This window comes from Melopsittacus undulatus, chromosome 16 (assembly GCF_012275295.1).
Source record: "Melopsittacus undulatus isolate bMelUnd1 chromosome 16, bMelUnd1.mat.Z, whole genome shotgun sequence".
NCBI lineage: Eukaryota > Metazoa > Chordata > Aves > Psittaciformes > Psittaculidae > Melopsittacus > Melopsittacus undulatus.
This window is the reverse complement of record NC_047542.1, coordinates 808,799-823,908: the sequence shown is the minus strand read 5'-3', so window position 1 is coordinate 823,908 and position 15,110 is coordinate 808,799. Positions and strand designations below refer to the sequence as shown.

Here is a 15,110-nt window from a genome sequence, read left to right as displayed (position 1 = left end):
CACAGAGCAAACTCCAGAGTTTTGACTAATGATGGAACTATTTGGTTCGGCTCGGAAGCTCCATTTGTTGCATTGGAGTGCAACGCTTCAAGTTGGGTCATAAGTGCTCCCAGTCATGTTTCTCATCTCAGTTTGGGGTCTCAAATGATTCAGCAGATAGCAGGATGTTAGAAAGGAGTGCCAGACCTGTTCTTCATCAGACTTGCTGTTTTCATTGCATTTGGTGTTCTGGCAAACAAGATAGTCAGTAAAAGAAGGGTTGATTTTATCTAGTTTAGGAACATCATTCAGTTGGACACCGGTCTTTGTGTTGTGGTTAAAAGAACAAGAATGGTTGAGAAGCAAGCCCCACTGGTTGAGGACTGAGCGTCCCTTGTCATCCTGACTCCTGTTAGATTGTCATCTGATTCCCATCTTTGAACTTCAGCCTGGCCTTGCTAACTTTTGATGTGCTGAAAATGCTTTGTATGCTCAGAAAACTCCCATATTACTAATGCAGAGGTCTGGATTAGTCAATGTACGTTTGATAAAACATGCAGGTTGGCGTTCTGCTTTGCTCTCAGTGACTCTTGCTTCCCTCTTGTGTAGTTGTGAACGTACCTGCTTCTGCTCTGGTGGCAGGGTGACGTTGTCATAATACAGAACTGAGCCTGAATGGTTGCAGTGAGAGAATTGCTTTGCAAATCCTCTATGTTTGTATTTGACACTAGTTTTTCTATTAAATACATTTGCTAAACCAACAAATCTTCTGCTTAATGCTGCTGGTCCTACTTCAGTTGCTGTTGTCTGCCAGTGTTGAGGAAACATCTTCCTTTTCCTGGTAGACAGCTCTCGTCTTCCTCTGCTGTCAGTAGCTCTCGTGCATCATCTTCATTCTCTAATTAGTGATAATAAGATAGTTTTATAGATAATAAATTACTGTCAAGTTCAAATCAAATCTCATTTGCTTTAGTGAAGCTGTGTATTGCCAAACCAACGGCATCCAAGAGATGTCAGAGATCTGAAAGATAAAATTGCTTTAGAGTTGTATTTATAAATAACACTGCCAATTGCAGGTAGTCTGTCAAAGAAGTCATCATCTCTTGGTAATTGGCCATATTCCAGCTGTTGGGAATGTTTGCAGACAAGGAATTAAAAGAAGCAGCTTTTTTCCCCCTCTTTTTAGTACAGCTGCTGTTTGTTTTGGAGACCAGCACTTAAGAACACAAACTGCTGCGTCTGTCCTTCACTTACAAGTCTCTGCTATCAGATGTTCATCTTCCTGATTGAGGCAGGATTATGGGTTATGAAACTTGACTTTGTTCCGTGCTTTGCGTGGTGCCAATACCAAATGTACTCATGTAAGTGATGTCTCATCTCAGAGTGGGTTTATTCCTCCTGCTGGGTGGGTTGGACCTGCTCAGCAGCAGCACTTCCCAGGGAGTTCAGGCTTGTTGGACATGAAGTAACTGGGAAGCAGAAGCAGATCTCCCCACGGTGCAGTGTGATACCTGACAGGTTGGGTGCAGCCCTCGCCTCCAGGGAGGTGATTGCAGCTGTGCTGGGCTCCTGCCGTGTGCATGGGGGTTTGGGAGCCATGGAGACCTCTCCCAGGCTTTGGGCTCACCTGGTTTTCGACTGACACGTAGAGAAGTTCCCTTCATTTTCCTTGTCTTTTGATGAAGCTCTTCTGTTTTTCGCAGGACTGGCAGCCACCATTTGCATGTGACGTCGATAAGCTTCACTTTACCCCAAGGATCCAGAGGCTGAATGAACTGGAGGTAAACTGGAAAGCTGAACATCACTTCTGCTCCACAATGTTGAAGTATTGTTTTGCAAGTGAGCTGTGTTTGACTTGAGCTGGCAGCACTTGGGACCTCTGAACGTCAGTTTTTAATTAGCAGAGAAATTCATCTGTTTCAGAGCCTAGTTAAAAACATACCAAGCATAACAAGTCAAGTTAGTGCTCATTAAAGGAACATAATTTAGGCCTTTTCCACACAGAGGTGCTTATAAGAGGTTAAACTCACATTCTCAAACACCATAGATTTGCGTCTGCATTTTGCACATGCACAGCATCTTGTAGAAGAGATGAAACACTTAAAGTGCTTTAAAAATAACAAGCCATTTGGAAGAAACAATTGCAAAATCTGGATTCAGTTGGTGGAAATTTGCTGTTCGCAAGCACATTCATTCACTGCTGTCATGAATTCAGCCTAGAAGAAGGGAGCAGCGAGGAGTCCTGGTTAGCTCACCACTGGTACAAGCAGAATGATGAGGACTCCTTGCTTCCCTGATTTTTCTCATCATAAGCAATAAATACTGCTTTATATTTGGTTTCTTAAAAGTCAAATTGTCATAAATTGTGATAAACATTTATTAGTAAGTATAATCCTAGCAATGCAGCTCCTTGAGATGGTTTTTAGCAGTAATAATGCATTGCTTGTCCTCAGAAAGCACTTTTCTAAATGCAGTAGGAATTAACAGAGAGTGTCCTGGGGAAGGGCTGGTGGTGTTTGTATGGGTTTCAGTTCTTTTTTCCTGCATGTAACGGGGGGGAAAATACCAAATGCCATTGCAGAGGGAAAAGTCAGGCAGGCAGCTGAGGCTGCAGCATTACAAACCCCGGGATACAGAAGCTTCATCTGCCTGTAGCGTGCAGATCATTTGATTGTTTGCTTGTTGCTTTTTCAGGCCCAAACTCGTGTAAAGCTGAATTTTCTGGACCAGATTGCCAAGTTTTGGGAGCTCCAAGGATGTACGCTGAAAATTCCACATGTGGAGAGGAAGATCTTGGATTTATTTCAGCTTAATAGGGTAAGAGTGTTACAAGGGAGAAACTTGTCCTAAAAAGATCTTGTGTTATCTCAGTTTCTGGCATGGTATCACAGTTGTTCAAGGGAGATTTTGGGGTATATCTAATCTGAATAAAAGTATTTTATTAACCTAACATAGCTAATGTGACAAAATCATAACAAATATAAATCATCTTGTAAGCTAGGAGGTCAAATGAAATTTCCAGGTCTTCTTTAGAACTAACTTGGATACAAACCGGTCAAGTATAAGCTTAGGCTTAACTGGAGAAAGCTTCTGAACAATGACAGCAGTGAGGAAAAACGTTTTCCACTAGAAACATAGGAGAAAAACCCCAATTACTTTTAGGCTGAAGCTTGTTAAGCTTCTGGAGAAGTTTATGTGTTCTGATAGTAAGGGCTTCGGTTCGCTGACCCCAGGGTTACGTTTAGCATAGATTTTATGTGGTTGCTTTTGAGCCTATTCTATAGAATGGAATACTTGTTCCAGTGAGAAGAAGTGATTGAATTGTGCTAGCAAATCATGGAGGAATACAAAGGAGACAAATTGCAGCCAGAGTAATTCTCACAAGGAGGCTGAATTACTGTTCGGTCATGTAGTACAGGTGCTGACTTGTTTACAAAGTAATTGCAAAGTGATAAGGATAGGTTCTATGTGAAATGTTCCAGTTACAGCTTTGAAATGTATCGTTTGGGTTTGGCTCTTTTCTTTTCATCTGTCCACTCTGATTTAAAGCAGCAGTTGTGGTGGTGTCTTGCTTCTACACAAGCAGTGCTTCCCTTAACCACTGAGAGCTTTAGTACTAACTACAGGACCTTTTTGTGTTTCACTTTTTAGCTGGTTGCAGAAGAAGGAGGATTTGATGTCGTTTGCAAGGAGAGAAAATGGACCAAAATAGCCACTAGGATGGGATTTGCCCCTGGCAAAGCCGTGGGCTCGCACATCCGTGCGCATTACGAGCGCATTCTCTATCCTTACAACTTATTCCAGTCTGGAGCAAGCCTACTGGTAAGCTATACTGAAGCTAACTGAAGTCACGTTCATTTAGCAGCCAGTCTGTTCTGTTCTTTTAATTGATGGCACATTTCTGAAGCCTGCATTTTATGTGTTATGGCATGCAGGGGACAAGATGCCGTCTGTGGTGGTGATGGAGGCAGTTCAGAAAGCCATGGGCAAACTTGTCATCCAAAAACTAACTTCTGCCTCACTGCTTTGAGTGCTGTCTTTTTGTGTTTTCTCTCTCCAGTTCACAGAAGCCTCATGATAATGAACTTTCAGACTTCCTGTTAGGATTTCCTTTTAGTGTGGCTTTGTGGAATGCAAAATACTGCTGTATTCAGAGGTCATTATAGGTCCATGTCTGATAGAACAAGAGTGCTGTGAGTCTGGATCACTTGCGCATAGAGTGACTGGGGAACTACATCAAACTATGGCAGTTCTGAGGCAGTAACTCATTTTGCTTTCACTAAGGATGTCCACATTCAAGAATGCTTCATGGATATTGCAGTGGAGTTAACAGGATGGCTTGGGACTTTTTTGTCAAGCTTAAATCTTCACCCATTCTGCTTAGATTGGACCATTAAAACAGGGTTGGTTGAGAGTGGAAGCAACATAATCTCTAATGAAGAATAAGGCTTTTCTTTTAGAGCAGTAGCCATTTATTCAGAAAACCAAAATAGGCTGCAGTTACCAACATCCAGTTTTATTTGAAGCGGTCTTTCCATGGTGATCTTTCAAGCAGAGTGTTGACCTTTTTTAAGCAATAAAAGCCCTAATCCTGTTACAAGTATGTCTCTGTCTGCAGAAGTCAACACTGGCCTTTTACATAAAACTACCAAAATAGGGGAGCTTCTTGACATACATCAGGAAAGGCTGGCATTGAAGGCTTTTTGCTTAGCTAGTGCTGATGACTCTTCAGTGAAACACTGAGATTCTGCAGACCCTTCGGAAGAAATAATTGAACTGTGGTAGGTTTGAGTATTAAATGACAGATAAGAACAGAATGCAATTGAATATAAAGCTTTGTGCTGGGGCAAGTGCTGTATCAAAAACATTTTGCCGTGCCTCAGACACATTCGTGTTTAGCAATGGAAAGATAACCTCGTGGTTTTATTAGGTCTGGAAACTTCTGATTCTCTTTTCTGTTGTCCCCAAACACAGCAGCTTCAAAAGGAATGAGCTTTGCTTTCGTATTTTTGAGGTGCAGTTGCACAGGGGAAGATCTAATTACAAGCTGCAGAAGAGGGAACACGCTCTGTCACCCAGCTGATCCTTTCATTCATGGTTTTCTCAGTAGCAGAACCTCTTAGAAGAGGGAAACTCTTCTCAAAAGAGATCATGCTTCCTTTTCCATTTCACTTCCCGAGCGCTCTCTTGCAAAGGGCACATCACATTTGTTGCAGACTGATGCCTGGTGGGTGCAGTTCTGGAGATGTAGGTGAGGTTAACTTCCTTTTCCAAACACCTCCCCTAACCTCCCCCAGAGCTGTTAAAATATTCCCCTCCTATACGTGGCTGAGATGTGGGTTTTCCTTGAACTGAGAGAATCCACAGAAATCTGTTGGCTTCAGCTCACTTTTCACTCTGAGGCTTGACTTCCTTCCTGACAATGTTGTCTTCCAGCTGAGTTTGTTTTGCAATACAGGCTTTTTTTTGGAGGAAGAATGTCAGCTGAGACTCTTCTTTGGCTTTCCTCCATGTGTTCTCTGGAAGTGGTGCTTTCCCAGATGCTTCTTGTGTAGGTGTCCGTTTCATTGTGTGTCTGCTCAGCGCTTGCCTGGGAATCCGAGCGGCTGTGATTCTGAGTTTTGGAGGAGATGGAGTTATTCCATTTGACAGCTGTCAGGCTGAGGTGTGTGCTTCCTTCTTGCAGGAGTTCAACAAGTCTTGTGAGAGAAGCTCTTCATGCAGGCAGGATGAGCATCTGGAAAGGCCACTCACTGATTACTTTTAATTATTATTAACTTTTTAGCTGGTAGTGCTTGGAATATCCATTGACTTCCTTCTGCAGAAGCTGAAAATACACAGTGATTTCCATAACTTAAATCTCATCCAGATCTGTGTATAGCATTAATTGTTTATGTGTGGTTTAAATACGTGATTCTGTGTTAAACTAGCTTCAGGAGTTCCTTTGACAGATATCCCAGCTGGAGATACTTCTGCGTCCATACTCAAATAATGAATCTGGCTGGAGCTATGGAGAGGTGAACAAATAGCATGTTTTTATTAAGCTCTTGTTCAGACAGCAAAAATCCCTTAAATCAGCCAGTTTAATACCCAAAGTAGCTCTCCAAAGGGATTTATTTATCTTATTCTTATCTTGAGACACACTGGGCTAGGCAGGTCTTGGGTGTTTGTCTCCAGAGCAGTTACAGTAAAGCTGCTGAGGTACTGGCTCTTACTCTCTGTACCTCGCTTTATGAGCCATAGTAACCATCAGTATGATAAGGGAGTCATGCTGTGTTCCCAGAGAGGTAAATACCCCCCTACATGGATGGAGGTGTCCAGAATCTTCTGTCAGTGCATCTTCTGGGATGCATTGCCCAGATAGTTGCATGACTTAAAATACAGCTGCAGTTTGAGGAGGCTGGAGATGGTCTGGTGATGGTGTGGCTTTCAGTGAATACAACTGGATTAATAATTTTGGGTCTGGTCTCTTCCAAACAAAGGCTTTAATATCCTGAGTGGGATTCGTAAGTCCAAAGGTTTATATGTGTATGCCTCTAACAAAGACCTTTTGTGAGATGGTTTTCTAGGATCCTTTGTTTTTACTGGAGAAAAATAAGGACCTCTGGAGTTGGGTGGTTCTTACACTCAAATGAATACGTAGCTGGGGTTATAGCCTGCAAGTACAGGCAGCCTGAGGGATGAGCTTCTTAAATTACCACCTAAATCTGGAGGAGATGAATTGTATCCCAACTTTTTGTTTTCTCCCTCATCTTCTTGACACCCTGGAGGCCTTGTGAACATTCCCACTGTGTCCTTTGCCTGCCTGCTGAAGGAGCTGCTCCTTAATGCTTTGAGATGATGGGATTTGAATTTGCTCTCTGCCACCACTTGGAGTCTGAGGATTATATGTGGAGCCATCTTCTCAGAATACAATGAGATCCTGATCACAGGCTAGGTGATAGTGTGTAGGATGAGCTTATGGGAAATTACTGATGGAGGCTGAACCTTACCAGAAAGGCTTTGCTGGGTAGGAGAGGAAAGGACTGAAGAAATGGCATATAGTGTCCTTGCTTAAAGACACTGCATGCAGTCGATCAAGTCAGCCTGGGAATAAAATAGGTTGAGGGGAATTCCCATCCTTCAGATAGGAGTCACATTTCTAGTTCTTAGGTACAGCTGAAGACCTTAATTCACATCTATTTTGTGTTACTGCTTTGCCTTTGGCTTACTGAGGCACTGCGGATGTTTCTGCTTAAACAGTTGTTGAAACCTCAATGTTTAGGAAATGTCTTCAGAGCTGTTTTTCATGGGGGGTTCTTTTCTTCCCCTTGGCCACCAGTGCAGAGAGGCAAGTTCCACGATTTGTTGGTTTCTCTTTCAAGGTTTCATTATCCTTTTGTTTAGGAAAAGCTTTGTAGATATTTGCGTTCAAGGCTCTTGTGTCCTCTGCTATCAGAAGTCGAAACTTGAAGTGGAAAAATCTGTTCCATATGAGAACAGGATTCAAGGAACCAGTTTTTATAGGAGTCATGAAACGTGGCAATGTTCTGGGGAGCATTAATGCTGCTTGCTTTAGTGCTCTCATGGTTTTCCTGTTTTCTGGAGGTTTCTTAGAGCAGTGTTGTGGACTGGCTGTGGGTGACAGTTAATGATACCCCCGATCCTTGACCAATACTTCCTGTTCTGGTAAATCGGTATTCCTTTCAGCACGAACTTGTCTTCTGAAACACCACTTTCTCCTTTTCCATTGCCCCTTCTGATCTCATTTGTTTCGGAAAGCCTGATTCCTGTGCTGTCTGCATTAGTCCTACTGCTGCTGAGAAAGTGCTTGTGATGGGAACGGATTAACAGAACCGGGGCCATGTGGATCCAGCAGCTCATGTGAAATACTTCCTAACAACATAAGCCTTTTTCTTCCTTTAGGATTTGTTGTTTGCTCATTAATCTGTTGTATTTTGTCTGCTGTTACTCTGGTGTGTGGCTTTGTCAAACTTGCAATTGTCATTAATTGTTATTTTTCTTGCCAAATGTATGTACAGTTTACAGCAACTTAATGTATTCCAACTTGGGAGCTTCTGTGATTCTGTGTTCATTCAGCAACTTACAAGAACTAAAACTGTTCTTGCATCTTTCTCTCCTTCTGTCCTTAATTCATGCAGCACAGTTGTCCTCTCCAAAACATATAAAGAATGCAGTGTTCTTCAGACAAACTGTATTCCTTGAAGACTTGGATGTATGATGGGCTGTAATTTACTTTTATATTGCTGTGTATGTTAGCATGGCAGTAATGCAACCTGAGGACAGTACAGCAGCTTCCAGTGTGCTGTTGATACAGTCTCCAAAAGCACCATCTACTAGAAGAATCGGTGTTAGTATTCCCATGGAGAGGTGTTTGGTGCTCATAACACTTAAAGGATGACTTCAGCTCTATTTAAGATCCTTTATTATGGTTACTGCAATGAGTTAAAGGGCAGAGAAAAGCGATTTTGTGACTTACTCAAATTGGTCATGTTACAATTGTCATAAATACTGTTTCTATTAACTCAGCACAGTAATTCTGGAAGCCCTGTCCGCATTCTTTCACATTAGCCAGGAAATTGTTCTGCACAAAGTCTGGATGAGAGGTGGAGGCAGAAATGAAGTAATCAAATTGTCTCTCTTCAGTGCTTGCAAAAACCAGATCTCACCAGTGACACAAAGGACAAGGAGTATAAGCCCCACGATATCCCTCAGAGACAGTCTGTTCAGCCATCGGAAACCTGTCCTCCTGCTCGTCGAGCAAAGCGCCTGAGAGCAGAGGTGAGGGAATCTGTCTTTGTAGGGGCAAGTGCTCTGTGGTCACCGAGCTTGCAGCCACAATGCAGTGGTGGAAGTCACGCTTTGAAAGCTGGGCCAACAAGTCCTGTTATTTGAAGTTCAGGGAGCGGCTGATGGTGTGAGTAGCAAGGTAGTGGTTGCATGACCTCATTTCCTTAAGAAATCAGGCTTAAAAAATACTATGTTGGAGAAACATCTTTATGCTGAGGGGTTTGGGAGTTGTTCTCCCAGAGTCTCAAAACTTCAGGGAAGAAATACAAGAATTGGAAAACATGATTCTGTGTTGAAATCTCCACAATCCACTGAGTGCCCTGCTTAGGCTGGAGGATGTTCTGCTTCTTAAGAGTCAAAATCTGTGAAAGCCCAAAGCTCCTTTGCTGAAATCACACTACAAATGTGGTATCGTCTGACTTCCACCTGCCTGGCTTTTCCCTAGAACAAGTCAGGTTACAAGTTTTCAGACCTCCCTTGTACCTCAGTGAAGTGCTTTATGTCTCACATGAGCTTGTTCTCAACCTCTGCAGCCTTCTCTTGGCATTTACCAGAGTGGGCAGGAGGGGGTGAGCACAGGTTGGATCTCTTGGGTACGCAGTGTTCCTGCAGCGCTGCCCACCAGGATGTTCCAGGAGCATGGGTCTACACTGGGGCAGGCAGCAGTGGGATGGATGGGAGTGAACCTTTTCCCAAAGACAAGCCTAAAACCAAAGTGTTCTGTCTTCATGACTGATCATTTTGTTTCGGTTTTCTTTAAGGCAACCAATATTAAAAGTGAGTCTGACCCTCCAGAAGCCAGAACTCACAATCTGAGACGGAGAATGGGATGTGCACCTCCCAAGTGTGAAAACGGTGAGTGGGGACTGACACAAAATGGGGTTGCAATTTCTGATCCTTTCTACAAACGGTTCAAGGCCAGAGTTAAATGCAGAAGTTGGAACAATTCAAAGATACTCAGTTGAAACAACAATTTCTCCTTGGTTTCTGAACCTCAGTGTCTCCTGGGGAGCAATCAGCAGTGAGACTTGAGCCACGTTTCTGTTCTGTATTTTCAATACCCAGCATCAATCCACTGGCTTTAAGGAAAGGAAACTCTTTTAAGTCTGTATCAGATTTCACATAGTTTTAGGAAAGAAATTGAAATCAGGAAATGAAACTCACGAATGCAAAGGATCGTGTGAGCTTCAGTATCCAAGAGGATTGGGAGCTTCATCATCAAGTTCCCATAATAGGATTGTTTTAAATTCCTTCTATCAATAGTCCTGAGTCTGTTGTGTCCTTAAGAAATAATAATTTCAGATTGAGAAGAAATGTTTAATGCCATCAAACAAAAGAATGAGCTTGGTGAGAGCTAATTTGGGAAGGCAAATACAGGGACCGTGTACAAGTACTGCTAACTGAAGTGAACAAAGCAGCTTCTCAGTCTCTTTGTGCATTCAAAAGAGTTTCTTCCCCCAAGAATTTGTGTAGATTTTGGTCTTTTTTTTCCTCCTGAAGAGTAGAAGGAAAAGGCTCCGGACAGCTTTTTAATGCCTAAATGTCTGAAGGATGTAGACTTTCTTCTCTTTAATAACTGTGTTAGCTCTCAGACTCCAAGAAATGCAGAAGTGGTACAAGAAACTGAAGTGTGAAGGTCGTCGTAGGAAGCTGTTGTGTTGTTTCGTGCCTCCATGTGACATGCTGCTGTAAAATTGATGGAGTGATTGAGCTGCATTTGTTACCACCACATGGAAACAAAATCTTAGCTTATGAAGATGCTCATAATCTAAATAGGATTTAAAATACCCACTTGGAGAATGTGGGCTGTGATAGTCATTGCTTGCTCATGGGGGTATGCTTGATGTTTCTGATAGTTGCAGGTGTTCAAATCTTAAGCTAACTGAAACAAGTGTGTGTATGGGATAACAAGGAATTTACCAAATTACTAGGAGTGATGCAGTCTGAAAGTGATAGTAACAAGTATTCTGAGCACTAAACCATTTTGTAATCCCCTCACTGGTCGGTGGTTTTCTGCTGCAGCAGAAAAGGAAACGCACAGCGCAGTGAAGCTGCCTGAGAAGAGAGAGCATGCTGGGGAGCCAGAGAAAGACAAATCCAAAGTCCGGTCTAAAAAGCCCACTAATGCTGTGAGTACTGCTGCTTCCTGTTGGTTATGGGTGTTCCTGGGTTTCTCCTGGGCATATAGTTAAATGTGGCCTTTTTATGGCAATAAAGACTCTTGTATTGTTCATGTAACCCCGTGATTGTAAACAAAGCAGTATCTGTGCCTGGCAGAACATATGTACTCATAAAGCTTCGTGCTGAAGCTTAACAGGCTAGTTAAGTTTCACTATAACTAAAGTAACTTGTTTTCTGTCTCCAAGGTACAGTGTTAAAATAAGCATTTTCAATGAAGAATCCAAATAGAAATGGTTTCTTATGAGCTGATTTCTCTGCCCGTTGCCAACCTGCTCCTTTTCCTTGGGGCTTGGTAGCTGCTGTGTGAAACCTCCACCACCCTTCTTTATCAGCCCAAAAGCATGTAGCTCTGCTAGGAAGCTGGTGCCTTTCAAATGAAAATGAAGGTCTTGGCTAGTATCTCTGGGGGGAAAAGAGGGATGCTGCCATCAAGAGGAACATGTTATCTTCTGAGGCTCCCAACAGTTGGTCTTAGAGAAGGATGAAACATAGAATCATCGAATCATAGAATAGTTAGGGTTGGAAAAGACCTTAAGATCATCCTGTTCCAACACCCCTGCCATGAGCAGGGGCACCTCACCCTAAACCAGCTTCCCTGGGCAACCCATTCCAGTGCCTCAGCACCCTTACAGTAAAGAACTTCCTCCTTAGGTCCAATCTAAACTTCCCCTGTTTCATTTTGAACCCATCACTCTTTGTCCTGTCACTACAGTTCTAATGAAAAGTCCCTCCCCAGCATCCTTATAGGCTCCCTTCAGGTACTGGAAGGCTGTGCACACATGCTGCAAGTGAGAGCAAGAAGAAAAAGGGTTTGTGAGCAACCAACTGGTGTTATGCCCACCAGTCAGCACGGCTGATTCAAAGTAGGCTGGCCACTGAATCAGGTCTCCAGTCGCTTGGAAAACAATATATGGAAGAGTTTGGAACTCTTGTGGTCCTTCCTTAAAGTACAGAGCGGGGGGAGTAGTTAAACTTTGACATATGTGTTTTGGGTTTCCTTGTCTCATTTCCATTTCAGAGAGAAAGCAAAACTAAACTTTACCAGGTGACTGAGTTACCAACCTGCTCTTTCACCTGAAGTTACCTGAAGTGTTCCAATTCCCACTCTGGCATTTTTTTTGTTACAGGTGGATTTGTATGTATGTCTCTTATGTGGCAGTGGTAACGATGAGGACCGTCTCCTGTTGTGCGACGGCTGTGATGACAGTTACCATACTTTCTGTTTAATTCCACCCCTTCATGATGTTCCCAAAGGGGACTGGAGGTGTCCCCAGTGTTTGGCTCAGGTAATCCAACAAACCATAGCAGTCAGGACAAAGGCTGTTTCTTCTTTTGAAGTGTTTTTAAACTCAGTCCTGGGGATTGAAAATACAGTTTATTATTATTTCAGGTTGTGCAAACAGTGTGATAAAGAGTAAAAGTAAAATGAAGATGGGGCATGCTTCAAATTGGAAAGCTGGAAACCAAAAGCTGATGTGCCTTTAACGACTACATTGGGTTTTAATGGGTATCTTTCCTCTGTACTTAGAATTGAGTCTCACTGGGTGCATCAGCATGGAGGTCTTCTTATTGCTTAGCTCTGCTAGAGGAAGGAGAAATTCGATTTCACTGATGTTAATGCAGATTTATCAATAAAGAAATACTGTGATTTGGTGAATTAAGCAGAGTAGTTTCTGCTTCTGACTCAGTGAGCTTTGAGACCATCATTTATGTCAGTCAGGGGTCCTGCCTTCTTACCAGATGCTGTAATAGTAACTTGCTTGTGTAAAATCTGAGCACAGATTGTCTTATTCATGCATCACAGAAATGATGATCTCTTCAATTGCAGGAGTGTAATAAGCCTCAAGAGGCATTTGGTTTTGAACAAGCAGCAAGAGACTATACGCTTCGCACGTTTGGAGAAATGGCAGATGCATTCAAGTCAGACTACTTTAACATGCCAGTCCATGTATGTTCATTTATCCTGATGCTATGCTATAGATTTGGGTGTTTGTGCTTAGTTAAAGTACATAACTTTGAGGGGGAGGCAGGAATTCTGCCTTTGAATGGGGTGAAATCACAGGTCCTCATTTACGTCAGTGAGTCCATGTTCTTGCTGGTGTCACGGTATCTTGTTGGACTGGGTGCTGGGTTGATTGGTTGATGTTTTGGTTTGGGGTGGGGGTTCCACTTTTGAAGTGTCTCTAAGGAAGAGGATGCTCTTTGTCACCCATTCCTGCAGGAACACAGCAGCAGCGTGTCCTTGATTGAACCACCAAGGTTCCACCTTAAAATAAAGAGTAATAAAGTGCTGCTGCATTTTCTTTTCTGTTGTTGAAATGGTTCTGAACTGGTGAAATGCTTCAAACTAATGGTGGTTCTTCCCTGAGACAGCTTTGATTCATGTGCTCCTTATATACTGAATCCTCAGGATATGCTCCTTGTTTTTATTCTTCTTGTATCTAGATGGTCCCCACTGAGCTGGTTGAAAAAGAGTTCTGGAGACTTGTTAGTACCATTGAAGAGGATGTGACAGTAGAATATGGAGCTGATATTGCTTCAAAGGAATTTGGCAGTGGCTTCCCAGTCAGGGGTGGGAAATTTAAAGTTAGACCAGAAGAAGAGGTAGGTCTTCATTAGTTCATTGTGTCCATTTGTATTACAGTTCTTTGTTGAACAGGTCTCTCCGGTTGAAAGAACTGGGTTGCAAAGTGTTTGTTTTATGTATATGGCACAATATTTGAAGAGGAGAATTATATCAGAGTTTTGAATAAATAAAATGTGCTGTGATCAGGCATTAAAAGCACAGATTTATCCTCAAAGTTAATGACTTCCAAACTTTAAGAAGTCTCATTTTAACAAAGCATTTTAACAAAGGTGGTCAGATAAGGCTTGTGAAAGGACCAAAGACAATGGAGGGCTTGTTCTTTGACGTGTTTCTGACATTTTTCAGTTGGGAAAGATGCTTTTCCAGTTTTAAATTCTTGGGTTTTTTACTTCATGTGGTATAAACCTGTGACTGTTCTGTTCAATTTTCAGGAATACCTTGATAGTGGCTGGAATTTAAACAACATGCCTGTGATGGAGCAGTCTGTTCTTGCTCACATCACTGCAGACATATGTGGAATGAAATTACCCTGGCTCTATGTAGGAATGTGCTTTTCTTCATTTTGTTGGCATATAGAAGACCACTGGAGCTATTCGATTAACTATCTTCATTGGTGAGTTTGAGGAATGAAGTCAGCCTGAGAAGCAATCTCCCTTTCATTCCCCCTTCCCCTTTTTAATTAGTGCACTAAATCCAGATTCACATTGTTCAGGTCAGAATAACTCTTGCAGTTCTATAGCAGCAGGGTTCAATTTGACACAGTGCGATTCCTGCATTGATTTGCTTTTGGATAACAGGTCATGTTTTGGAAAGAGACATCCATTCCCAGTTTAAAATCCATGAGAGATGCAGCAGTTACTCCATCAAATGTTTTATTATGCTCAATGTACAACTTTTGTTTTAATCATCTAGCTTTAACAGTCCTAGGACCCTGCATATTTTGTGTGTGTTCAATAGATCATTCTCTCATAAACCCTGTCATCAAGCGAACACTTGTCAGCTCTAATCAGGACAGATCTTTGCCATCTCTTTGATATTCTAAGTAGATTGAGCTGTTTCAACTTTTCACCTTGCAGCTTCTCTGGAGTTTGAATTATTTGTGTTACTCCTGAAGCCTCTCAAAGCTCCTTCCCTTTCCTTATTCACATAAATATTCCAGCAGAATAGCAAAACCATGTCCCAGCTGCTATTCAGTAGATCATCTTTTTGGTCAGTTGTTCAATTGCTGCTTCCTGAAGTAGCTGCTGCTGTAGCCCAGTCCAGGTAGTCAGTGACTTCAGTTGCTTTCTCAGTAGTTGATACAATGATTGAGTGAAACTAAATAAATGAGTGACCAGGTTTACATTGTAAATATGATCTTCTTTTCGTCATTTTTTCCCTCTTGTTTTTTCATTTGGGTCTTCAGTCAGGCTAAATCTGGGCAGGAGAGGAGGTTCTTTGCAGTAGAAACTGCACTACTCCTAGGTGAGCTTCCCTCACTATTGCTAGAATGGCGTTATGGCCCTCATCATTTGTCCCATATTGCATTTAGTGTTTCCAGTCAAGGCCAGAAAGATGTGGCAGTGCATGTATG

General features: G+C 42.3%; 1 protein-coding gene across 3 annotated transcripts in view; it reads left to right on the top strand.

Moving 5' to 3' along the window:
• The window catches only part of KDM5B (lysine demethylase 5B), a 49,623-nt gene that overhangs the window by 10,530 nt on the left and 23,983 nt on the right, over positions 1-15,110 (top strand). For 2 of the 3 annotated variants that reach the window (XM_034069697.1, XM_034069699.1), the window contains 10 exons: positions 1,683-1,760; positions 2,674-2,796; positions 3,631-3,801; positions 8,626-8,760; positions 9,531-9,624; positions 10,792-10,898; positions 12,078-12,236; positions 12,779-12,898; positions 13,396-13,554; positions 13,969-14,150. In XM_034069697.1, the coding sequence (XP_033925588.1) occupies positions 1,683-1,760; positions 2,674-2,796; positions 3,631-3,801; positions 8,626-8,760; positions 9,531-9,624; positions 10,792-10,898; positions 12,078-12,236; positions 12,779-12,898; positions 13,396-13,554; positions 13,969-14,150 (1,328 nt within the window). The remainder of the gene's footprint in view (positions 1-1,682; positions 1,761-2,673; positions 2,797-3,630; positions 3,802-8,625; positions 8,761-9,530; positions 9,625-10,791; positions 10,899-12,077; positions 12,237-12,778; positions 12,899-13,395; positions 13,555-13,968; positions 14,151-15,110) is intronic. The other variant, XM_034069698.1, reaches the window with a different exon arrangement.